The sequence below is a fragment of the Musa acuminata genome, chromosome BXJ1-3 (genome assembly GCF_036884655.1).
Source record: "Musa acuminata AAA Group cultivar baxijiao chromosome BXJ1-3, Cavendish_Baxijiao_AAA, whole genome shotgun sequence".
Classification (NCBI taxonomy): domain Eukaryota; kingdom Viridiplantae; phylum Streptophyta; class Magnoliopsida; order Zingiberales; family Musaceae; genus Musa; species Musa acuminata.
The window spans coordinates 153,626-178,356 of NC_088329.1; the positions used below are offsets into that span (position 1 = coordinate 153,626).

At 35.6% G+C, this 24,731-nt stretch overlaps 2 protein-coding genes across 2 annotated transcripts; one reads left to right on the forward strand and one right to left on the reverse strand.

The window, feature by feature from the left end:
- Positions 1-1,847, forward strand: LOC135636276 (B3 domain-containing protein Os04g0676600-like). The gene is made up of 5 exons (XM_065147924.1): positions 1-95; positions 518-607; positions 775-875; positions 1,202-1,387; positions 1,567-1,847. Exons 1-4 carry the CDS (start codon positions 51-53, stop codon positions 1,275-1,277), a joined length of 312 nt encoding a protein of 103 aa, XP_065003996.1. The 5' UTR covers positions 1-50; the 3' UTR covers positions 1,278-1,387; positions 1,567-1,847.
- A 2,989-nt stretch (positions 1,848-4,836) lies between these two features.
- LOC103977309 (dihydroorotate dehydrogenase (quinone), mitochondrial) lies at positions 4,837-20,184 on the reverse strand. Its single transcript, XM_009392796.3, has 11 exons — positions 19,810-20,184; positions 12,862-12,944; positions 11,095-11,418; positions 10,672-10,927; positions 7,651-7,731; positions 7,467-7,574; positions 7,360-7,389; positions 6,540-6,677; positions 6,350-6,387; positions 6,162-6,261; positions 4,837-5,353 (listed from the first exon to the last, which is right to left on the reverse strand). The coding sequence occupies exons 1-11, from the start codon at positions 19,954-19,956 to the stop codon at positions 5,279-5,281; spliced, it is 1,380 nt and encodes a 459-aa protein (XP_009391071.1). The 5' UTR covers positions 19,957-20,184; the 3' UTR covers positions 4,837-5,278.
- Between the last annotated feature and the right edge of the window lie 4,547 nt (positions 20,185-24,731).

Sequence of the window (24,731 nt, forward strand, 5' to 3'; positions counted from 1 at the left end):
GCAACAGCAGCAGCAGAGCGATTCCAACATTGGAGAACTGTCATCTAGGAATGCTTCAAATATCAAATCATCAGATGTTTAACCTCGCATCAGAAGTAAGGAATTGTGTACTTTGACTTGCTTCTCTTTTGTAGTTCAAGCGGCCTTGAGTTTTTGATGAGTTGATCTCCTTCTTAGCACATAAATTTGACTAAGTTTTCTTATCTATGTTGATGTTCCTTGACTATTAATAGATTGATCCTTTGTAGCACATAAATCTGGATGATCTGTAAGCTTATTTTCCATGTTAATGTTCGTCTTTAGCACTATCACTGGCCATTTATTAATCATGAGAGACTCCTATATGGATCCTACTCATGTACACTGATTTTGCATGTTGTTCTGTGCATTGGCCACTTGCAATTTGTAGAACCATTGACATTTCTGACATATGTTGTCATGAAGGATAACACTTCTAGTGATTAGCCAATACATTTTATAGTATGCAAGATTGATGTGAAGTTTCTTAAAATAGTAGGAATTCAGTTGTAAAGAACTGCAAATGATCTTATGCAAAGAGTTGACAAATAGTGATGTTTCAAACATTGGGAGAATTGTACTACCAAAGGTATGATATTAATTTACTTCTTTTCTCGTCATTTCTCTTTGTAAACAGTTTGAGAAGGTTTTTAATAGTTGATAAATTAGTCATTAACAAACTTGTTTAGTTTAGTGTTTTCCTCAAATTTTACAGTTTGTTATAATATCATTTTTGTGAGATAATTTTACATGTAGAGGGAGGCTGAGGCTTATCTTCCTCCATTATCTGAAAGAGAAGGGATCCTGCTTGACATGGATGACATGACACTTGCAGTTACATGGAAGTTCAAGTTCAGGTATTTCTTGATGTAAATTATGTTCATTGAGCTTGATGCCGATGATCATGCAATAAGGTAGAAAAGAAAGGATTGCTTAAACAGAATCGAAGTTGTCCTTTTGATGCTTTTAATCAACACTACTTTTTACTGGTAGCAAATCATAAATAAGTTGCTGTAATCTTCACAAATACTGTATTATATATATATATGTGTGTGTGTGTGTGTGTGTGTGTGTGTGTGTGTGTGTGTATGTATGTATGTATGTATATGTAAATGTGCATATGTGTGTGTGTGTTTATAATGATTAATACGTAACTCTTTGCCTTTGTTTTTACTATTCATAGGTTTTGGCCAAACAACAAGAGTAGAATGTATATATTGGAAAATACAGGTATGGAAGAACAACTTCATAGTTTCTAGACCACAGCTCATTCTTATTTTTTCCATGATCAGCTGGTTTTGTCAGAGCACATTGCCTTCAAGCAGGGGACTTTTTATTCATCTACAGGAATCCAACATCCGGGAATCATGTAAGATATATGTCTTCTGCCTTCTTTGAACATAGAAAAGAAACTTAAAACATTCAAAAAATGTGAAGAGGGTGTTTCTTTTTCAGAATATCATTTCATGAAGCTTGATCTTGTTGAAGCTTCTTATTTATTTTTAAGCTTCTTCCTTCATCTTATTTCAATTATTATTCTCTCTTAAGATTATCAGAGGAAACAAGGGAATGCCACAGCGGAGTCCTTTGGATTCACTACAGTATAGCAGTAGAAACCAGTTCATCGTCAATGAAGACTGCTGCAGCTCAACATTACATGTCAAGAAAGCTAGAAGTGATAGGAGGCACTCTCCTATCAACCCAAACAAAATAATTGGACATGGCAGCAGTTCTCTCACCATGACTGAGCTAAATGATCTTGAAGGGGACATTACTTGTCATCCTCACTATTTTCCTGAATAGATGTTGTTTGTTTTATGGCATTTACATCTTGAAAACTTAAGATATTGTTACTTAATTTTCTTAGGTTACTTACGATTTTTGGGATAGCCAGCACTAAAATGTTTACTGTTAGAATTATTTAAGATATGCTTCTTTAATGTTCTTCAGAAGAGAAAAAAAAAATCATTCTGGTATTCTGTTCTTCCAAGATCATGGCCTTTAAAGATTAGTATTCTATTTTTTAGATTAGTATGTTTGTTTCTTCTTAATTGTTGATTGAACTTTGTGAATCTAGTTCTTGGGTGACCTAGGATTCGAGTACAGGATGTAAATGTTATTATGAGGAAATGCCTCAAGCCAAAGTACCAATTGCTACAATGCCAAAGTAAACTATGTGATACTCAAAAGAAAAGTTTGAAAGACAATTGACATAGGTAGGCAAGTAGAGTATAGCTATGGGTGCGAGACTACTCTTTCTAAGAAACTTGGCAAACTTGAAATATATATATATATATATATATATATATATATATATATATATATATATATATATATATATATATATATATATATATATATATATATATATATATATTTCAAGGTTTATTTTTTTAAAATTTTAATATCGTTATAGATCTAAATTTATAAAATTTTTAGTTGATTTTAGGTACATTTGACTTCAAAATGACTCGAGTCACACTAATTTTAAATGGGATTATACTGATTTTTGATTGTCTAAACCCATGTAAATCTCATTCAGAATCAATCATTGTAACTCAAACTCTAAGAGATTTTTCTATCCAAAACTTTGTATAAATAGATGGAAGGGTTTTTGGCCTTATGATCCATAACGTTATGAGCTAACTAATAAAAAACACCATTTGGCATTATTTCAACTCTCAAAGGGTTGAAATCAATGTAAAATGCCATTTTAAGGCTAAAAATTTTACTAATTATTTCAAAACTAAGTTTTTAGGTCTTTTTATGTGTATTTAGTTTTTAACTTACCTAAGTTACCTCGATTCGTATAGGGTTACATAGATTTTCAGTAGGGACTAAAATTAATGCAAATGAATGTAATGCTATTCAAAATCAATATAGTGCAATGTTAGAGAGGTTCTTTCCATCTCTACTTACAAAACTTTGGATAAATGTGTTGAATCCTCAGAAGTAGAGGCTAACTAATTAAAAAGACCCTCCATAGATTCAATGGGTTGAAATCAATGTAAACTATCATTTAAAATTCCAAAAAAATTTCAAATACCATTATCTCAAATATCACTGCAGAACTAAATTCCTAGAGTTGGAAGTATTCTACATATTTTTATCTTCAAATTACATAAGTTACACTAATTCAAACAAATTCTGAATGGTGTCATGCTAACTTTCCATAAGGCCTAAAATCAATGCATACTCATTCAAAATTTAGTGTAAATCAGCCTCAAAATGATTTTCTTAACCAAATTCTTTCTGAAAATGTCTATAAATATATAGAAGGGTTTTTTTTTTTTTTTTTTTGCCCTTCAAATCCATAAATTAGAAGGGGGGGGGGGGGGGGGGGGGGGCGCACAATTATAGTTATCAATAAACTATAATATTATAAAATATCATTTTTAAGGTTCACAAAATCCTTAAACTCTTAAATATCATTTTAGAACTAAAATCCTAGAGTTTCAGGTGATTTAGTAGTTATTTTGGGCTTCAAACGACTTAAGCTTCGATGGCTCTGAACGAGTTTGCACTAATTTACAATGGTTATTGAAACTATTTTTCGCATCCAAATTCATTCCAAAACATTCTATAAACATATAGAATGAATTGAATTTTTGGACTTGGACTCCACATCATTATGGCCAAAATGATAAAAGAAAGCCAATTCGATATAATTTCAACTTTGAATGGGTTGAAATCGATGTAAAATATAGTTTTAATATTAAAAAAATTACCAAAGCTCTCAAATGTTGTTTTAGTACTCATTTTGAGGACATGCAAATGATTTTAAATAGTTTTGGCTTTAGACGAATCAAGATACAATGATTTTGAATGAAATCATACTAATTTTAAGGTGCTGTAATTTAGTGCAAGTGAATCTTAAAATCACTTTTCCATCCAAATTGACTCCAAAACTTTATACAAACATATGGAATGGTTTTGGCATTCAAGTTCATGAAATTAAAGGCCAAATGATCAGCATACAAAACGCTCTGAATTACCTTTTTGTAGTTCAAAAAAGTTGAGCAAAACTCTAAAATATGGTTTTAGAGATAATATTCAGGAACACTAATGATGTTAGATAGTTTTTGACTTCAAATAACCTTAGTTACAATACAATGATTTTAAATGGGGTCACACAAATCACTCTGAATTACCTTTTTTGTGGTTCAAAAAGTTGAGCAAAACTCTAAAATATGATATGGTTTTAGAAATAACGATATTAGATAGTTAAAATTGATTTTAAATAGGGTCAGTTGAAGTGGATGTGGTCAAACGTTAAGCTCCGATAGTTGAATCGGATCGGGGATCCAATTTTGGTAAGCAGGAATGGGGTGCCATGTTTCTGCCAGCGTTAGTTTCTAAGCTGCGTACTTCATTCATACACCAACAAGTAATAATGTGGGCAAGAAAATTGAACCTTATCACTTGTTAAACAACCAATTTCCAACACGTCAGACGAACAATTCAGTTAGAGATGAAGCTTGCCATGAATCTATTTGAATATTCTACAACAAACACCATATGCTGAATGAAACCGAGGAATTATTGGTACTTATGCTAATGAAATATATAAGGCAAGAAGAAAGAAGATAAATAATTAATCTGCGGTTCGAAGCACATAAGCTAAAAGAGAACATTAAGCACGATAAATAGAGGCACTAATTACTATTCCTTTCAGGATCAGAAAGGTTAAGAGCAACATAGGCAAATGGAAGTGTTGCACAATTTATGCAGGCAAGAATCATATCATAAACATACAATGCTGATGAATAATAATTATTCGAAATAAGCAAAGACAAATTAATTACGTACACAACTATGTAATAACGAGTGAGAACTTCCATTAGTTTCATGCAACGCAATCGCACATTTTCAAGGGCCATAAAGAGTTTTTCCCTCGCTCTGCTCTGCCATCTGTATCATGAAACTATTTGGTGGTGGTACAAAAAAAAGCAACATTACAAAAATTTTGGAGTCATCTGACGGTCTCCTGGTATGCCTTTGGAAGCTGTCTGTAACAGATAAAACTACATAGTTTTGAAGGAACAAAGTTCCAAGAGATAAAACGAAATTCAAGGCCAGCTTATTAGCCGATACTAGATAGTCAAACACATGTGGCACCACCAACTCTTAATTCCTTGCAAGTTGTACTTTTGACCTTGTTAAGACAAGATGGCTCATAAGACAATCAATCGGTTGTGTGGTGCTTGCAATCAGCAAAAGCATTCACCGCAGTCATTACTTGGCACTTACTTTGCAATGTTTATCTACAATCTGCACCGACTGCTTCCTGAACAGACTTGAAACCATCTTTTGCCAAGCACTCCGCCAGTTCAGCCTGATAATAAAAAAACTTGCATCAGGAGTTCATTTTGCAGATCCACAGAAACAGCAAAAGCTATTTTAAATAGTAGAAATGAATGAAAGCAAAGCACAATCGACGAGTTACTATAATAGAGTTTGTCATAGTTATGTCTATCAGTATTCCATATTGATAGAATTAAGAATCGAGGAGTCAATTTTATGTGGCCAGGTTATTTGAAATTTTGAATATTTTGAATTGGAAGCTAATGTGGTCTTGGTTGGTCCCCATAGTCTGGTTCGAGAATATGCTATGTTGCTGTCTAGGGTCAAATAAATCGGGCAACTATTTTCTATGGAATCAAATGGTAAACATATTTTGAGTTCATCAATGTGCCCTCCACAAACCTAAATGGCCAAAAAATGAAACATGTAGATGACCTCAATGAGCAACTAATCACCAAAAAAACTGCATAGCACAAAACTGGTCTGTGGATCATTTCTTAACCAATCAAACAAAGAACGAGAGTATAAGCAGGTGCTTTCAGTCAAGAACTCCACACACAAATCTGACAGATGAATGTACATGAAACTAGAGAATAAATCAAGCACAAAAGATGAATCAAAAGCAAAAAATCACAAATCACTATTTCATTTAAAGTCACAAGTCATTTCATTTGAAAGATTAACATTTTGATATCATCCAACCTACAACTTAGCAAATTACACATCTATTTAGCAAGCAAACTTTGTCATTGATATGTTATGGAAAACAAGTTGGACACTTGGACTTTCAAGTACAAATTACTTAAAACACTACAAACTATATCAGTAGCAGTAAAAACCTTTATCTGTGGAATTAATGCTGGTCCACCATAGGCAAAAGCTGTATACAGCTGGACAAGTGTTGCTCCAGCTCGAATTTTCTTGTATGCATCTTCACCACTGCATTTCAATAGATATTTAACAAACTTCAAAAGAGATTTTGTCCAATCAACCAGCAAATTTAGGTTCAACTATAATGTCATATTACCTGCTTACGCCTCCGCAACCTATGAGTGGAATCTTCCCCTGCAAAATTAAGAGGAATGTCAGCATTATCAAATAAGTTGGAAAGATGGAATTTGGTTGTGGTCATAGGTAAAAAACAACAAAAATGGCTTACAAATTCAGGGCCAAAGTAAAAGTTGCCAGTTGAAAAAAATAAGAATGAGGGGAAGTACCCGAGTGAGAATATACATCTCCTTGAGAATGTTGGTGGACATATCAAAGAGTGGCTTTCCACTTAAACCCCCAGATTCTCCAGCTAATGGGTGATTACTTACAGGATCAGGCCTCGAAACTGTTGTATTTGATATGATCTGAGGAGGCATTGCCCATAATTACACTAGACAAGTTAGTTATTGAATTTTTTCTAGACAGAACTAAGCAAAGAAAGAGTAAGGTTAAGGAAAAAGAACCTGCAGGCTTCCTACAAGTTCATAATTCACTAGCCAAGTTCATAACTTAATAAAAGAAATTACTTCTTTAGCAAATGGTAAATAAATCCTGCTTTAAATTTCTAGATAAAATTGATAAGAAATGTCTGCATAAGAATGTCCATGTTTCTATGTCTGCACCAAAAATATGCTGCCCTAAAATTGCAGAGAAATTAATTTCAAAGAATGTTTACAAATATTCGTGTTCTACAACTTGGTAATTGAGAAAATGAGGCACTTTACGAAAACTTTTGTCATCCAAGACTGTAAAGATCCTCAAAGTTAACATCACACAAGATCAAGAAGAAAGAGGAGAAACAGGAAAACAATGAACAATCACTCGATTGAGTATGTCTAACAGCGAGATCAACTCATGTGCGAAAAACCATATAGGAGCTAATCATTATAAGTGAAAAATCATAACCTAGCACCTCCACAGCATTCCTCTGACAAGGGAAGCCAACATTAATTAGCTACATTGTCTATTTTAATTTGAAAATACAAAAGCAAGGCTTCAAGAGGATTATAGAATCTTGCCCCAAAAAAAAAAGTTATAGAAGCTTACCAGTCCATCCAGGTGGAGAGCAACAGCAACCTAAAATTAGATAAAATACAATGATAAGCATATGTGCTATTTACAATGGGGCAAAATAGGATCATCAAAGAGCTTACAGCTGCAATATCCTCAATGTCCTCTTTAGACAAGTCTGGAGCAATTTTTACAACCAAGGGTGGTGGTCCCTCCTCTGCCCATTGCATCTCATCACGAGCAGCTTGCACCTATATGCCAATCATAATGATCAAAGAACAGACTCTTGAAGGTAAAAGCATACAGAATACTTTTCAAGTTTTTAACCTTTTTAACTAGATCTTTGAGCTGTTTTCTTCCCTGAAGTTTGCGAAGACCAGGAGTATTTGGTGAAGAAATGTTTATAACCTGAAATAATACTCAATTAGCAGAAAGATATGATACAAATGCTTTAGATCAAGGTCATCCAATGAGATCATGTTATGCAAACCCAAATCAAAAATGGTAGTCTTCCTTGGAGATCATGCATTAAAAATGAGAAACTAAAATTCTGGGTTCATCATCCAGAATTCAATAGGATTAAGAATACAGTCAATTACATCCATTCATAGAAAACCCCTGTTAAGGAATTTCAACATTGAACGTTACTCAAAACAGACAGGAAATGAATAGACAAACTAAAGCCAAGTAGTCCAAAACCCTCATCTTCTCTCTTGCCTGAAAACTTAAAGTCCTTGTAGGAAAAAATTGGAGGGTAGTCATAACTCATAAAACTTAATATGTCCTTCAAAAATGCCCCTAACCATGGGCACCCTCATCCTTTCCTAGGAGAGAAGTGGGTGGTTACCTTAAGTGGTTACGACTAGATCCTAAATTGTGATAGGGCTTCAACCTTGTGTTAGTTCAATAGGATCTAGGTCTTAATGTCTTATCAAGGTGATTGACATGATAATTCACAGAATATTTAATGTAACTCATTAATACCTGACAAAATTCTTGCAAGAATCAACGACAAAGTATAAGAAGTTATACGAGAGAAATACAACATTCTCAGTCCACATTAATATTACAGGTAGGTTTCTGTTTCTTACAATTAAGTCATTGATTGACCAAGTTTAGTTTATCATGATTAGTCCAATCATCTTTAACGGTTTAACCAATTTAACCAGTTGATTAATTACATCCAACAATCTTAGAACTGACAACTAATGTCCAACCAACTGTTTCAACCAGTCTAAGTTATTGAGAGTGTCTCCAATATATCTTACCCAAGAAGTCCTATTTTGCATCAATAAAATAAAATAATAGTTAGATATTCACATACACCACTTCAACTAATAAGTAGCAGACAATTAACATTCCTGTGCAACTTCAATTTCATCCAAAAACAAGATTAGATAGCAAGTTCATGAACTACTAACTATTCTCCCACAATTAGGCTCATTATTGCTTAGTAATTATAATTACACCAAGGAATTCAATTTCTCCTGGTTTGGTTCTTATCGACCGGTATATATTGGTTAGAGCCCGAAGTGGGACAAGGACCGGCCTCATTTCAGAAGTTCCTGTCACAATCTAATCTGATGGAATAACTAACCTATTAATTTTGTTGAATCTAACATTGGTCCAAGATACATAAATCCAAATTAGTAGTAGTACACTCATCAAACCTCTATAGGTCCATCCAATTCATCTCCTACGTCCAGAGTGGGAACACATTCATCCAACCAATGAATGAAAGGAACCTTCTAGTTGTCAAGTATGATACCTTGCTAGATACCGAAGGGAATTGTCCAACTAGCATATTGGCCTTCTTATCCTCAACAAGATCAAGAATGGTCCTAATATCATATCAAGGCTCATATCGTAACGATCTCATAGACAATTCTACCTTATAAATTCATTCAAAACATATCAAATAAATCATCAATCTCATCATGAGTCAAAACCAAATAAACCCTTAACTGGCTTGAACCCTATCCGAATTGGTCCAATTTACTCGAACCAAACTCAATTCAGCTAAAACTTAACTGAACCGACATCAAATCCTTATAGAAAGATTTGGAATCATCCTAAAGTGATCTAATTGGACATAAATAGGTCCAATCTAGATCAAACCATCTTGAATTGGTCTGAACCAATATGAAATCACCCTAGACCTAGTGTCAAGGGCAACTAGCCGAGCCACAACGGGCCATGGCCAAGGCAGCATATGGGTCTGGGTGCTGCGCTGCCATGGGCCACTGGTCATACCCGAATCGAGCTAAAACAAGGGTTGTTAAAGGCTCACGTCAAACTTTGGTCCAATCCACAAGCGCATGGATTGAGCCGCAAGGGCCTGACTTGAGTCATATATGTATATTACATATATTTATTAGTGTCTTATTATGAATAATTAAGGTTGATTAATATATTTCTCTTAATATTAGGCTCATATAGGTCCATTATCATACTTTAGAGCTTAGACAGAAATTAAGAATAATTTTGCCTCATCACAGCTAGTTAGTGGTGATTAGTGTCTTTCTATTTAGTTTAGGCACCTAAAAACCTATAATTACAAACCATTTATTACTCATTTGGACTTTATTCTTATTAAAATTGAATTAAAATTAAATTAAATTAGGAAAATTAGGTTTAAAGGGGTTTTTATATTTTTCAGACATTTTTTTGGCTATTTTCTGGCCAACTTTCCAAAAAACAGTATGTGCCAGTACGGGCCACAATCGCACAATCGACACTATCAGTGGCATGAGATGGCAATTCTTGATAATTACAATTATTATTGTTTTGCATACCAGTTGATATCATACTATATTGTCCAGTACATACCAAACTGATAGGTTGCACAAAACTTGTATAAGACTCGTATTTTAAACCTTGGTCGGAACATGCACAATAATGTTAAAACTTAAAACCATTGCTAAAAACCTCCTAACTTCTCGTACTGACACCAGAAACCTTAACCTGGGTGCAAATTTAGCCTCAAAGCAGCGAAACTAAAAGTTAAATACTTACCATCTAGTTAATGTACTTCAAATCAGCTTTTTCGGTCCAAAAAATACATGACTGAAAATTTTGTATCAATGATAACACAAATAAACCCATATGACTTCCCCTTAGATGAAATTATTTTAGTTAACTCACATGTAGCTTAAAGTGACAATTGAAAACTAAAGGCACAAACAGTAAGCAAGAATGCAGTAATATAAAAGTTTAAAGTTATAAGAAAATCATGGATGATGAAATTGTTAAACAGCATAAAACAAGACCATCTGAATATGATTGAAACACACTGACCTAAATGTACAAATCAAACAATTAATTTGGGGCCTATGACCAAGAAAATACCAAGTAATCAGCATATTGTGATAAAGTATGAACTCCTTGAACATAATCAGAAGCAGCATCTTCACTTGTCTTGTTCTTGCCAATATTGACTCCCAAGATGCCAGGACCTGCTTTCCCTCCATGCTTAACTTCCTCGGTCAATGAAGGGGAAGTACTTGAAGTTTCTTCCATTTTCCTCTTACCATGCTGGGCACCAAGACGCTTCGCAACCACCACTATGCCTTCACTATTGAACCCACAGCGGTTTATTATAGCACTGCCACCAGAACAGGCACACAAATTTATACAGGTAGACACATATTTCAAGTACCAAATTTTATTTTAGCAACAATTCTGTTTCATGGAAAATAGCAAACACAGAAAGTTCGAGAAGTGATAGATCACTTAGGGTATTATAAAAGTAGATGCAACATACATGCTTACCCCTCCTTTGGTAGTCTGAAAATACGTGGCTTAGGATTTCCTTCTTGAGGCATGGGGGTGACTGAGCCAACCTCAACAAAACCAAATCCTAAACCTAATAAGCTTTCAACGGCTTCAGCATTTTTATCAAAACCAGCAGCTAGTCCAATGGGATTAGTAAACTTCCGTCCCCAGACTTCAAGACCTAATATTGTCGGATCAGGTCGTTTTTCCCTGGGAACAAAACCATGAGCAGCAGCAGATACTGCCAGACGATGAGCAACCTCTGCATCTAGCAGTGCAAAAAATGGGTTGACAATCCTGGTAGCCTTAAACAGCCACCCACTGTAAGGTCAAACACAGAGATACCAGACACAAAAAGTTTGAGACAAAATAGGTCATATCAACAGCCTTTTAATTAATTTGACAGTACAGTGCATGGAAACAATGTAAGAATTTATGCACATTTCACAACAAAGAGCATGCGGTATTCCACAATGAGAATAATTAATAACAAAATTATGGACCTCAACCAAGGAAATGATAAGTTCTTAATCAATTAAGTGCCACTAGCGAAGTAAATAGTTGCATGAAAATAAAACATGATGCTTCTCCATAAATGAAACATGGAATGCTTACCATCAAGAAGAAACAGTCATCTAGGCTTTAGTACAAAATCCTTGGAAAAAACAGTCTATAGAAAAATCAAGCTGATGATCCTTCACCTATAGTCAACCAACTAATACCTGTTATCTCAATCTGATTGCAAGGTCATTAAAGTAAGGCAAACACCTGCAAGAACAGCTTGCAGCTTATTCTACAAATGCTTGCTATGAACTTCCAGAACGTGAAACTAAATTTTCCATTGCAACAGAAAGAACTCTTAGCTTACTGTGTTCAATCAAAGGAAAATAACTTAATGTTTAATGAGCAACAAATGAATATAGGGCATGTTTACTAATGGAAACTTTTCCAGCCCCAGAAAATTTTCTAAGAAAAATTACTAATTTAAAATAGTTTCTTATTCTGGAAACTAGACTTTGGAAAACTAAAAAAATGGTTTCCATAATTTCCACACCCTCACATCATTGTGACAACAACCACCATAGCAGCACTGCCATCACCATCGTACTGAGAATAATAAACCATGATCTTGGTCAAATTACCATCATTAGAGAATGCATTCCAGAAAGCTGAAGTTATAAGACTGAAATATGTTGTAGCAGAATTCTTTATTTAAATCACACTTGCAACATAGAAACAGTGTATATGATTATCAACAAAATACTTGTGGTAGTGAAAATTTATCCCACATTGATATTTCTTACCCAGAGCATGCAACACAAATAGTCTCTAGTTCCTCTTATGCATTAATTTAAACTGCTATCATCGGACCAAATGAAAACATATAAGAAAAAGCAAAAAAAAAAGGCTAAGAATGAACTAAATATGCAAAATTATGAAGTGCACAAGCCACAAAAGAGGTGCATATAAATGTTTAGATACAAGACATATCACACAAACAGATAAATTCCACCAACATGTAAGATCTAACATTATTGTAAGAAACCATCGAGAAACAAAAGAGAATTATAAAACATTTTTAACTTGCAATACAGAAGAAGATTCTTAGCCACATCACTAAGAAGAAGCCCTAGAACATCAAATGTCAACTATCAAATCCCACCAAACAGTTCATAACAAATGATCCTTATTGATGAATATTCAACTTAAAGTATGCCAAAGCAGGATCTCAATTAGCACACATCAAAATCTGGAAAAGTGTACCAATATGTGGCTTCATCTACAGTACTGACATAAGCTCCTCCAGCTATAGCCAAGCCTATCATGGTTCCAGTTAAAAACCTTCCCTGCAAAGATGACAAGCAGTCTACTATGGATCCATATGTTCTTGTACCACATTACAGTTAATTGGGGTTCTGAAACTTAAAAAAATAAAATGACATAGCTGAGATATAGCAAAACACGAGAACCTGCACCATATGTTCAAACGTGTACCATCACACAGACATGAAAATACAAATATACATACATATATGTATGTGAACATCAGGTCACATGTTCAAAAGGAAGCATACATATTTATATCTAGGCACATGTTTAATATTTCTTTCTTCTTATACCCATGGATCTTTATATGTGCAAAGCACACGAAGAGGACCAAGGGTTGACGGTGATAATAATGAGCTCACAGAGAAAAAATATGACATATGATAGAGGTATAACTAAAATACTAAATAACAAATATTTAGCGGTAAAGACTTTGTCAGTTTATCGCAAGATCCTGGGCTCGAGTCCCACCTTTGCTACTTACCCTTTGCATAAAAAAATAAAAATAAAAACAAATATTTACTGAATGAAAGAAATCCCACAAAGAAGAATTTTTTTTGGTAAGTCCACAAAGAAGAAATGCTCCTACTAATTAAGAAAGGTGGAATATTTGATGAATATCCATGATTACACTAGTTAATAAAGAAAAAACTTCAATGGTTATTTCAATTATTTTAATTTCGAATAATATCACTCGCTACCGGGCAGTACCGTTGATTGAGACTGTTTCCACCCCATTACCATTATAAATCGATCATCACCGCCCACTACCGAGTGGTATTAGTCGAGGAAGAAGAAAGAAGAGGAGAACCTGGAGATCCGGCGCCGCTCTCCCTCCTCGTCTGAGGCGACAAGGCCTCGGCATCATCGACGACTTCTCCTTATCCGCACAGGGAGAATAATCCTCGGCGACATCCCAGGGAGAAGAAAGCGAGCGTCGTTGAGGTGGCGTTTCTTCTCCTCACGCAGGCAAAAGAAACGAGGCGACGACACCGCTGCCTCATCGCCCTTTTTTGTGCGGGGAGAAGGAAACGATTTCTTCTCCCCACCTTTGCTCCACATGGGCAGAAAAGAGGCGACGTCACCCCTTTTTTTTTTACTTATATATATATATATATATATATATATATATATAAGAGACATGGTAGAGTTTATTTCTAAATGTCTGGTTTGCCAATAGCTAAAGGCAAAACATCAAATACCCAAGGAAAAATTGCAAAAGATTCTAATTCCTAAATGGAAGTGGGAGCAAGTCACTATGGATTTTGTGAAAAGACTACGAAAGGATATGATGGAATTTTAGTAATAGACAGATTCACTAAATCTGCTCACTTCCTCCCTATTAATAAGAAATATCCCTTGGAGAAACTAGCAAGTTTATACGTTAAAGAGATCATTCAATATCATGGGGTGCCAATTAGTATTATCTCTGATAGGGATCCAAGGTTCAGTTTTAAGGAAGTCTACAGAAATCCTTGGGCACATAGTTAAAATTTAATATAGCTTTTCACCCCCAAGCAAATGGTCAATCTAAGAGAACAATACAAAATCTTGAAGACCTCTTAAGCAAGGTTTGAAATATCGTATCATACCGACGTTTCGACATTCGCTCGGTACGGTATGATACTGTATGCCGAGCGATATACCGTTCGAGATACTGCTCGGCGTGTGGTGTGTGTGTGTGTGTGTGTGTATATATATACACACACACACACACACATAAGATTTTTTTATATATATACATATACATATATATATATATATATATATACATATACATATATATATACCGTTCAGTAACGGGCGGTCCGTGTACCGGTCAGCTGACGGATCGGTACGTACCGCCCAATACGGGCGATATTATTCGAAATTGTATACCTTGCTCTTAAGATCTTGTGCATTGGACTTTAGTAAAAGTTTGGATAAGCATTTGCACCTAATTGAATTTGCTTATAACAATAGCTATCATTCTAGTATACAGATGACCCCATTTAAAGCTCTTTATCGGAGAAAGTGCAAATCACTTGTGTACTAGGATGAGGTGGGAGAATAAAATTTTTTTGAACCTCTATTGATTTAAAGATATGCTGATAATGTTCGAATTATACATTAGAGATTATTAGCAACCCAAAGTCACCAAAAAAGTTATGCAAATCGAAGCCGAAGAAATCTGGAGTTCAAAGTTGGTGGTCACGTCTTATTGAAAGTGTCGCCAACCAAGGGAGTCATAAGGTTTAGCTAAAGGGGGAAGTTAGCCCCTAGATTCATTGTCCCATTTGAGATCTTATAGAAAGTTGGACCTGTGACATACAGATTGGCATTGCCCCAAGCTTTAGCTTGCATCCATGTTGTATTCCACGTCTTTATACTCCGAAGATATATCAAGGATCCATCCTATGTCACGTCTTATCAATCTCTGTAACTAAGAGATGATGTCACCTTCGTAGAGCAACCAATCTGGATCTAGGAAAGAAAAGAGCATGTTCTAATGAATAAAGTTATACCCTTAATAAAGGACCAAGATGCAACTTAGGAAAGAGAAGATGTGAGAGAGTAGTATCCTCATCTATTTATTGAGGTAAACTAAATTTGGGGACCAAAGTTCCTTAAGGAGGGGAGAAATGTAATCAAATCCCTATTTTAGGTATAATTTTTCATTTCCTTTCTTGTTAATGAAATTTAGGAAATAATTATTCAATATACCAAGAAAGGTGATATTACATACTACTAAGTAGGGTGATGTTATTTTTGTCAACAAATTAAACAAAAATAAATATTAAATAAATATGAAAATAAAAAAAAATACCTAAGGTGAAGGGCTCACCTCCTCCTATTTAAGGGAAGGGATTCCTCTTAATTCCTCATCAAGCGAGCCTAGTAACGAAAGAAATGAGGAGTTGCATCTTACTGAGGAGAGAGAGGTTCTCCAAGCCTTCTTGAAAAATAAAAACTTTCTTCGATTCCTTTAAATGTTTAAAATTTTATTTTTGGATTAAGACATGTTATATGTAGTTCTAAAATATTCTTTTATTCCTTTAAATGTCTAAAACTTTATTATTGGATTAAAACATGTTATATGAAGTTTCTAAAATCTTCTTTTATCCCTTTAAAGGTTTAAACTTTTATTTTGGGATTAAAACGAGTTAAAATTATTCATGTCATATGCATTTCTAAAATTTTTATCTTGGATGCATGATATTTGATTTTTATTAGATTTCTACAATACTTGAATAAGAATACTATTTCATCCTTATGCAGTTTTATCTTTTCAATCTGTTGTTTTTTTATTATGTTTTAATGACTTATTGCTAATGATTAGATGTTTAATTATAATTCTATGATGTCATAATTCAGCATTGAAGGAATTGATTAGAATTTGAGTTAAAATGAACCAACAGGCTCAGCCACAGCCCACAAGACCCAACCCGCAGATCCGACCCCAACCTACAGGCTAGCTCAGCCAAACCCAACATGGGCGGTCATGTGCAGTGCACATGACCAATCCATGTGCTAGCTTAGCCTGATGTGGTGCATGCACAATCATGTGCAGAACACATGACCGGTACATGGGCTGGACCAACCTAGCTCAGTGTTATGTAGTCTAGTCTATTGCCCTTATTTTGTTTGATTTGGGCCTAAACATTGATTGAACCAAATCATATTTGATCGGTTTAAGCCAATTTAAGGTGATTCTGAAACCCAACCTAGCCCAATATTATGCAATCTAGCCCATTACCCTTATTTTGTTTGATTTGAGCCCAAACATTGATTGAACCAAATCAGATTTGATTAGTTTAAACCGATTCAGGGTGATTCTGAAACGGTTTTACTTATTCAAGTCTGTTTAACCTAAATTGAACCTAATATGTTTCAAATTATAGTAGTCTAAGGTAATTCTAGATCGGTTAAATAAGGATTAGAGACTGATTCAGTTAGGTTCTAGTTAAATCGAGTTCAATTGAATTGATTGAACTATAGTTCAAGTTAGTTGAGGGCTAACTGATATTATTTGACATTAATGATGTTCAAAAGAAATATTTCAATGTATTATTTCATCCTGATATAGACATGACCAATATAAAATTATATTGTTTCCCTGCCCAGGGCAAGTAGGGCGATTCCCATCGGGAATTAGCGGGCCGTCATATGTGGCGACTGGTTATCCGCTCTTGGAAGGAATGTGTCCCCACTTTAGCGGGTGCGAGACACCACTCTATTTGCTATTGGGAGTGTGTTATGGGTTTGTCTCCATCCGCACTTGGGAGAGCACAAACTCATCCGGTAAGATAAAACCTCTTCATCCACTGTTGGGGGAGCGCTTGACTTATAGGGGTCCTACTCAACGTTACTGAAATTTCTTTGTTTTTTTATTTTCAGAGCAGCCTCCCGGTAGCACAAGATCGAATTCCAATGGAGACTAGACCTTCTCTACCGCTAGGTAGAGCCAGTTGGATTTATTTTTGAATTAACATCACTATGTTTCTCAATAAGGCATAGGGCTACTTTTGACTTGTATTTTGATGAAAAAATAAATTATAATAAATATTTATAATTTATGCATATTAATAAAATGATGTTCATTTATTTAGCTCAGGATGTACTTGTGAAAAGATGCGATCCCGTAAAGCAACAATCAAGCTCTTGTAGAGTAACAACTCATAAGGGCTTAAACGCAAGCCCAAAGGCTCTTCTCTTACGGACCAACATATCCAAAAGATTCAACGAGAAGAGTTCCAATTCAACCAACTTCCCCAACTGATCCAGCTCAGTGGCGAGTTACGATAAAATGGGCAATCCAAAGTCGACAACTCAACAATAAAAGTTGAGAAACACATTAAAAGCTAAGGATTATCAATTTGTAGCCTACAAGAAAACTTTAAGGCATTGAAAGAACAAGTCAGGGAGAATGTCATGGAGCAATGCAGCCAAGATGTCCGATGCATGTCCATGACGCTTTTCGGTTCGATGTTTTCAAGTGTTTTCTCGTAGACAACTTGTACAAGGCAAAAAGTACTACCTATAGCCCCGTTTTGATTTGTTGTCAATGTTTTTATTTTTGTTTTTTGTTTCTACCTTGTAAAACTCAAAAATGTTTCTAGTTGTGCGACGTCGTACAGAGGAAAAAATAGTCAAAACAACTTCGTTCTCATGTGGCACAGGCCAATTCCTAGCTAATGGCCTTATGGTGAGAAATGTCAATTGTCTCAACACCCTTGAACCCATGGGTGGCACCGAATTGGATGGGGCATTGGTTATACGTTTGAGAGAGGGATATTGCAACGTCTTTAGTATGCTAACTTTCCATTTCACATAAGTGCTAAGTGAACATTGGGCCTATACTTGCTTTGGGAACCCCCTTTGTGTGAGATTGTTTAGCCCACTTTCAAGAGACTTTGTGCCTAATAAAAGCTGGATGCTTTGTGTTGCTTGCGATCTGATTATCTTGCCCATTTCATGTGATGACGACATTATCTACACGTTTATCTTTCTAACCTTTTCCTTTATGTTCAAGTCGCATTGCATGAGATAAAGGTCTAAGGTAACTCTTACAAATGAGTACTGCCCGTGGGCCACATGCTTTAGGTAATCCCACGTGATACTGTGGTAGAACTTAGCACAAAGATGGATGTCGTCTTTCTTCAACTTATGTGGCATCACTTGTGTACAATAATGAATAACAAACTAGCTATTGCATTTGCTTGGCAAAGCTATAAGTTGGATCAACCCATATAGGAAGTGGCTGGCTTAGTGTAAGGGGATTTCATACCATACAACAATCAAAGACAATTTAATTGCGTATGCTTTGAACATCTAATTGTGCTGATCCTATCTAGTATGCACTTCCACAACACCAAAGAGGTGCCTTGGATATACTTGATGTCAACAAATCCATAAAATCCATAGCTAGGTCATTGAAACTTTTAAAGTGCTCATTCTCTCTACACAAGCTGCATAAACAAGGTTTTTAGATACAGTGCCCCTAAAGTTTTCCTTCCTCGCTTAGCATCTTAATCTGTCATCTTCTTTTTTCCTTATCACTTCTCTTTCTTCTTTTCCTAACTTTACACATTGTTCTCTCAAATTTTCTTTCCCCTGGAATACCAAGGCTCTTTCGTCAGCGTCTCATTTATTTAGTTTTATTTTCAAAGTAAAAAAATGCAAATAAAGGTGGCAGCATGAAAAACTTTTTCATATTGACTGGGATCAATTAGTTACTTTCCCTTTATGCTGATTTACTTCTTTCTGATCTCTGTCCAATACCTAACTACCATTTTTGATACATGAAACTTGCTAAGTGACATACCAAAATCATTTTCATCATTAATTTGCTCTGCAGACTTCAAGCAATTTCAGCTTAAAATGGCTGACATTTTGTTTCAGTTTAGGCAGGCATTTCTATGACAGAAAACCCTTTTGCACTATACAGGACAATCAGTAGGTTTTAGACGGTGAGCAAGGATGATCAATTTCAACTAGGAACTAAAACTGAAAGCATCCTTAGCATCTCTGATTATCATCAACATGACAACTTGTGCTCGTACAATATCATTACTCCTCAGCACACGAAAAATTATAGATGTTACTGACCTTTTTTTTTTTTCCAACGTGGAGCGCATACCTCAAAATTTCCACTACTTAGTCAGAAGTCGATCATTCATAACAAGTATACCATCTTGTTAGCAGTATGCACTTGTTTGAATGAAGCGGACAGGAAATGGTATAACACTGTGTTCCGTGAATGAGGTCAAAAATCTAGCAAAATACAGCATTTACTACCTAAAGAACAAAATACTACGTCGCGGTAATTCGTTTTAGCAATGCACCTAAACCAAACCGTCAACCACCTGTTCGACGAAATGCTAAGGAGAGCAAAAGGCTCCTTACCTTCTTAGACGAATGTGGGATCCTCGGAGCGCCACCGGCGGCAGCTTCGAAGGTCGCGCTAAATCGCCTTGGCCCCACGCCGTATATATATTTGAGCTTATTGAGCAACGCGTCCTTCGCAGAGCCCCTCCAAACCCTAGCCGCCATCGGCTTGACGACACCAGGAACAGAGCACGGTGATAGCTTCTTACACCTGAAGGCACAAACAAAAGCGCGATCGACGTCGGAAGCGAAGAAAAGAGACTCGAGCTTCGCCTGCCTTCGGCCGAATAATAAGCCAGGAACGAAAGGCGAGGAAGGTTGGCCGCCCGCTGTCGCGGAGAGAGAGCGAACGTCTTACGAGGGTTTTGCTTCCCGAAGACGTTATAACGGGTTTAAGGGGCCGAAACAACATTAAACCAGTTTAAATTGTTAATAACGGCCTACCACTTTTCCACCGTCGTAACGGTTGGTCATAACGGATCAAAACACGACTGCTATTATCGGTCATATCACACTCCTACGACAATAGTTAAATATTATAAGCAAAATGAATACTAATCCCTATAAATTTAAGTTTAATGGATAATATATATATATATATGCCTGTTGAAAACATAAACAATTTTTTTTATTTAGAAAAAAAATAAATTACATGTATACATCTCCGTTAGTGATTTATGTTTTTGTTTCTTTAAATTTAATGTTATATATTTCCATCCAAAATCTGAACGCATAGATATAAGATTTCAGAGTCGGTTTGGTATTCTTTTCGGTGCTCCACTGATGGGTTTCAGTGTTATAGAGTGTTCAAATTGAATCCAAAAATTGAATCTAACCTAAACTGAATCAATTTCAAATTGGTTCGATCCAAACCGATTCATTAATAATTTAGTTTTGTCTTTGTGTTATCTTATTGTTGATTCCTTTCTGCCTTCTATATTTAATTTTTCTTTAAGCATATTTCAAATGATATATGTGACATATTTTTTTTAGAATATCGATTCAGTTGAATCAAAATTCTAATTCAATTTAATTAAATTGATCCGGTTCATCCAACCAGTTCATTTTAAATTTATATATTTTTATAAATTATTTAAAATTAAAAATCGATTAATCAAATTGGATTAACCGATTTTGAATTGTTAGATAGGTCTCAAAATGTTTAGAATATCTTACTGTAACTAAATCGAATTCTTTTTTGGTTCGATTTGATCTTTAACGGTTCGGTTCGAACTGTTTGAACACTCCCTGTACACGACCATGGGCAACAAAACTATGTTTGTCATTTGATTAATTCAATCAAGTAATGATAGTAATATGATACTATATTTTGATTATTTTTATTTTATTATAGTGAGATCAATATTTTATCATATGCAATAGTACAAGTCGATTCTTGATCATCAAATCTGACATGAAAGTCTATTTTGAATTATTTGAGTTGAAGCCAATACAAATTTAACATGATTTCTTTTTTAGTCAATCAACCAAACTAGTTAAACAGGTCGAACTAGTCTAGCGGGCCTCTTATTTTAAAAATAAAATTTGCACGTACTTAGGCGGTCCTGTGTTACACCATCCATTCAAGATGGTTGCCCTTAGTTAATGGCAATTGCTTATAATAAATATTATGCTATTTATCAATTAGTTATGTTATTCACATAAATCTAACTACAACATATATGTCTATAATTTATCTAGAGATAAAGATTACTATTGTTGGGTATGCTAGTCGTAGGTACTTTACAAATTAATCATGATTTAACACCCGGTCTTTTTATTTATTATATTTTAATATTTATTATTTTATATTATTTATTACTTATATATATTTTTTTTTAATATTTAAATTGTGATGTCCTAGGATCCGTGCAATAAGAATCAGATCATGATGAGATCACGATAATGAGATTGATTCGTCTTTAAACATAGATCCTAAATAATTCCGATCATAGGTTACTCGAGAGACACATCTAGATAACTGGTCATGGATACAGCTGGTCTCATAGCTCATTATGTAGGGATACTAGGGATATAATATAGATGCTCATTGGGGAATGAGTTCACTGATTAATCTGCTTACGGAATGCTGAATGGTTGATGATACCTTATTGTCAAACAACGATTCCATAGTCTCAATGGTGTATATGAACCTTGGACTTGAGACACCAAGGATGTCCTATACAAGTGCTCCACTCTTTGATACCAGACTTATAGGTTTAGATATCTCAGATCTAACACAACCGATCATCGGGAGCGATAGTCAACCTTACGAGGGCTCTTGAGTGTCGATAGAGGATCATTCACTCTCGGTGTCTTTAGAGAAATGTCTCATATGTTCTTGCTTAGACAAATCTCTAGCTATGGTCATTCGGATTGAGAGAGAAAGAGTTCTCCAAGAGAATTCAATTAGAGCGGGACTCGAGTAAAAACTATATGGGTATGACAGCACCATGCCCGGTATACGGTCTCTAGGATATTAGATAAATAAGAGACTATAGGTACACAGTAATTGAGGACAGATAGGTCCAATCGATTGGATTCCCTTGTATCGTCTAGGGATTGCGACGTAGTGGCCTAGTATCTCCGCAGTCGATGAGTCGAGTGAATTATTATAGAGATAATAATTTATGAGCCAAAAGGAGTTATGACGAGTATGACTCATAACCAACTCGATATTGAGCCTAGAGGGTCACACGCACATATGATAGACATTGCGATAAGTAGAGGTTCGGATATGAGATATCCATCGACGCCCTTATCTTATTAGATATCCAATAAGCCCCTGAATTATTGGATCATGTTGATGAGATCCAATAAGAGCCCATGAGAGATTATTGGATAGAGATCTATTAATCTAAGAGACTTGTGTGGTTGGATGAAGATCCAATACCCAATAGGGGAGGATCCATTAGGGTTAAGTTGATAGGGGACTTTTATAAATAGGAGGGTTTTAATAGTTTATAGGCTAGAGATTTTTGCTTTTTCTCCTATTCTCCCGTATATTCCTATGTAACACAATCTATCTCACATGTGGTTTTCTATTTCGTAGATTTTTATGCATCAATCTTCATACGACGACAATATATCTTTGGAAATTGGGGATTTTATTTTCTGTTCTTCCACTACGTATGTGATATCGCCCCTAAGATTTCCCAATAGGGTACTATATGACATTAGCGATTAAAAAGATGACACATTAACTGTATATAATACTAACGTATTAACCATATCATATCCACTATAACATATGCCCCTCACTTCCCCGGCTGAGTAGTATTGCCAATTCGAGTAGGGATGAGTCAAATTATTCACTATAATATATCCACTATAACCATACCTTAGTGAACTATTATTCACTAAGGTATGTTGGTTAAGAGAATATGGGATATGATCCCGAAATTCTTTTTAAGTCGGTATGAGTCCATTTATTCGACTTAGTTAATTTGACTTGATCCTTTCATTGGGTTTTCTACCAATTTGGTGCACTAGCAATAATGGTGAAGTATAAGAGTATGGCTGACTATGGTACCACCATGAAGTGCATTAAGAAGGCATGATTGATGAAAATAATAGAAGATAAGAACAATTATTGAAGAAGCTTTATTGAAGAAATGAAAATGCTTCAATACATTAATATGTTCCCTCTCCTATTTATACAAATTAGGAGAAAGGATTTTCCTCAGTAGAATAGAGGATTTCTCTCAACAGAATAGAGAGATTTCCTCGTATAGTTGGAAAGAATGATTTATAAGCGAGAGACTTTGTGAGTAGGGCAAGAGCAGATCGCTGCTACTGTTGTGATTGTTGTTGCTATGAGGGCATAGGTGTTCCCTTCGTTCTCCTTAAGTCCACCCTTCGTTCTCCTTAAGTCCACCGACTATTGGCTGATCAGCGAAGGCTACCGTGGTGAGGAAGATGAGGATTGGCCGTGGAGCCTCTTAGGAATGTGGCTGCAGCGGCATTGGTCGTTGGCTGAAGACAAGGGCGAAGCTTCGCTTTTCTCAACGACGTTGGTCGTTGGCCAAAGGCAAGAGCGAAATTTTGCTTTTCTCACTACTCTGATACCATGAAGAAAATAATAGAAGATAAGAACAATTATTGAAGAAGCTTTATTAAATGAGCTTTATTGAAGAAATGAAAATACTTCAATACATTAACATAGTTTCAATAATTATTGGAGTCGTATGTGAGGTTAAAGAGTCAAGGCTTCGGTAGATGATGATGCACTTGTTCAAGAAAACTTAGGGTGGCGATGTGTAGAGGATTTAGAAGTTATGGTAAGTGGCGCACTGCAAGTCGAATAACCAGACATGGGGTTGTATGAAGGGCTATAGGGTCAAATGTGATGGCATGGTGGAGTAAGTGGCCAAGCGTTGGGGCGTACGAAGGGCTTTATGGCTAGGTGCAATGGCCCGAAAGGGTCAAGTGACCAAGTGCGGGAGAGCACAAAGAGCCATGAGGCCAGGGGTGGTGGCACAATAAGGTTAGGTGACTAGGCATGGGGTGCATAAAGGGTCACGAGGCTAAGCGCGATGGAACGATACAATCAAGTGACTAAGTGTAAGCGGTGCATGAAGGGCCACAAAGTCAGGTGCGATAGTGTAATAGGGTAAAGTGACCAAGTGTGGAAGTGCACGAAGAGTCATAAACGGTGGGTGCGATGACAAATGTTACACTGGTGTTTTGTCATATGGTGACACGAGGGTTCAACTAATGTACATGCCCTGTATGTACCCCATTGGTGAGTGGGAGAATCTAAGCAAATCTATATGCAACTTCACAGTGGTGATCAAATCATAGTTGCTTACAGCGAAGAGGAGTCATGGCCGACTTGCTGACATGTGGCCATTACATAGATCGTGAGAGATTAAGTTATGATCATGGTGATGATATGTTCTGACCACAAGATCCCTAGGAGAGTACCTTATGTCTTGAGC

What these genes read in the sequence shown, in the direction of transcription:
- LOC135636276 (XM_065147924.1), top strand. Translation starts at nt 51, where the DNA reads ATGCTTCAAATATCAAATCATCAGATGTTTAACCTCGCATCAGAA. An exon ending in TGTTTAACCTCGCATCAGAA is followed by an intron (nt 96 to 517) that starts GTAAGGAATTGT and finishes TTAAAATAGTAG; the next exon opens with GAATTCAGTTGTAAAGAACT. An exon ending in GGAGAATTGTACTACCAAAG is followed by an intron (nt 608 to 774) that starts GTATGATATTAA and finishes TTTTACATGTAG; the next exon opens with AGGGAGGCTGAGGCTTATCT.
- LOC103977309 (XM_009392796.3), bottom strand. Translation starts at nt 19,956, where the DNA reads ATGGCGGCTAGGGTTTGGAGGGGCTCTGCGAAGGACGCGTTGCTCAAT. An exon ending in CACAATATGCTGATTACTTG is followed by an intron (nt 7,732 to 10,671) that starts GTATTTTCTTGG and finishes GTATTATTTCAG; the next exon opens with GTTATAAACATTTCTTCACC. An exon ending in TCAAAGATCTAGTTAAAAAG is followed by an intron (nt 7,575 to 7,650) that starts GTTAAAAACTTG and finishes ATTGGCATATAG; the next exon opens with GTGCAAGCTGCTCGTGATGA.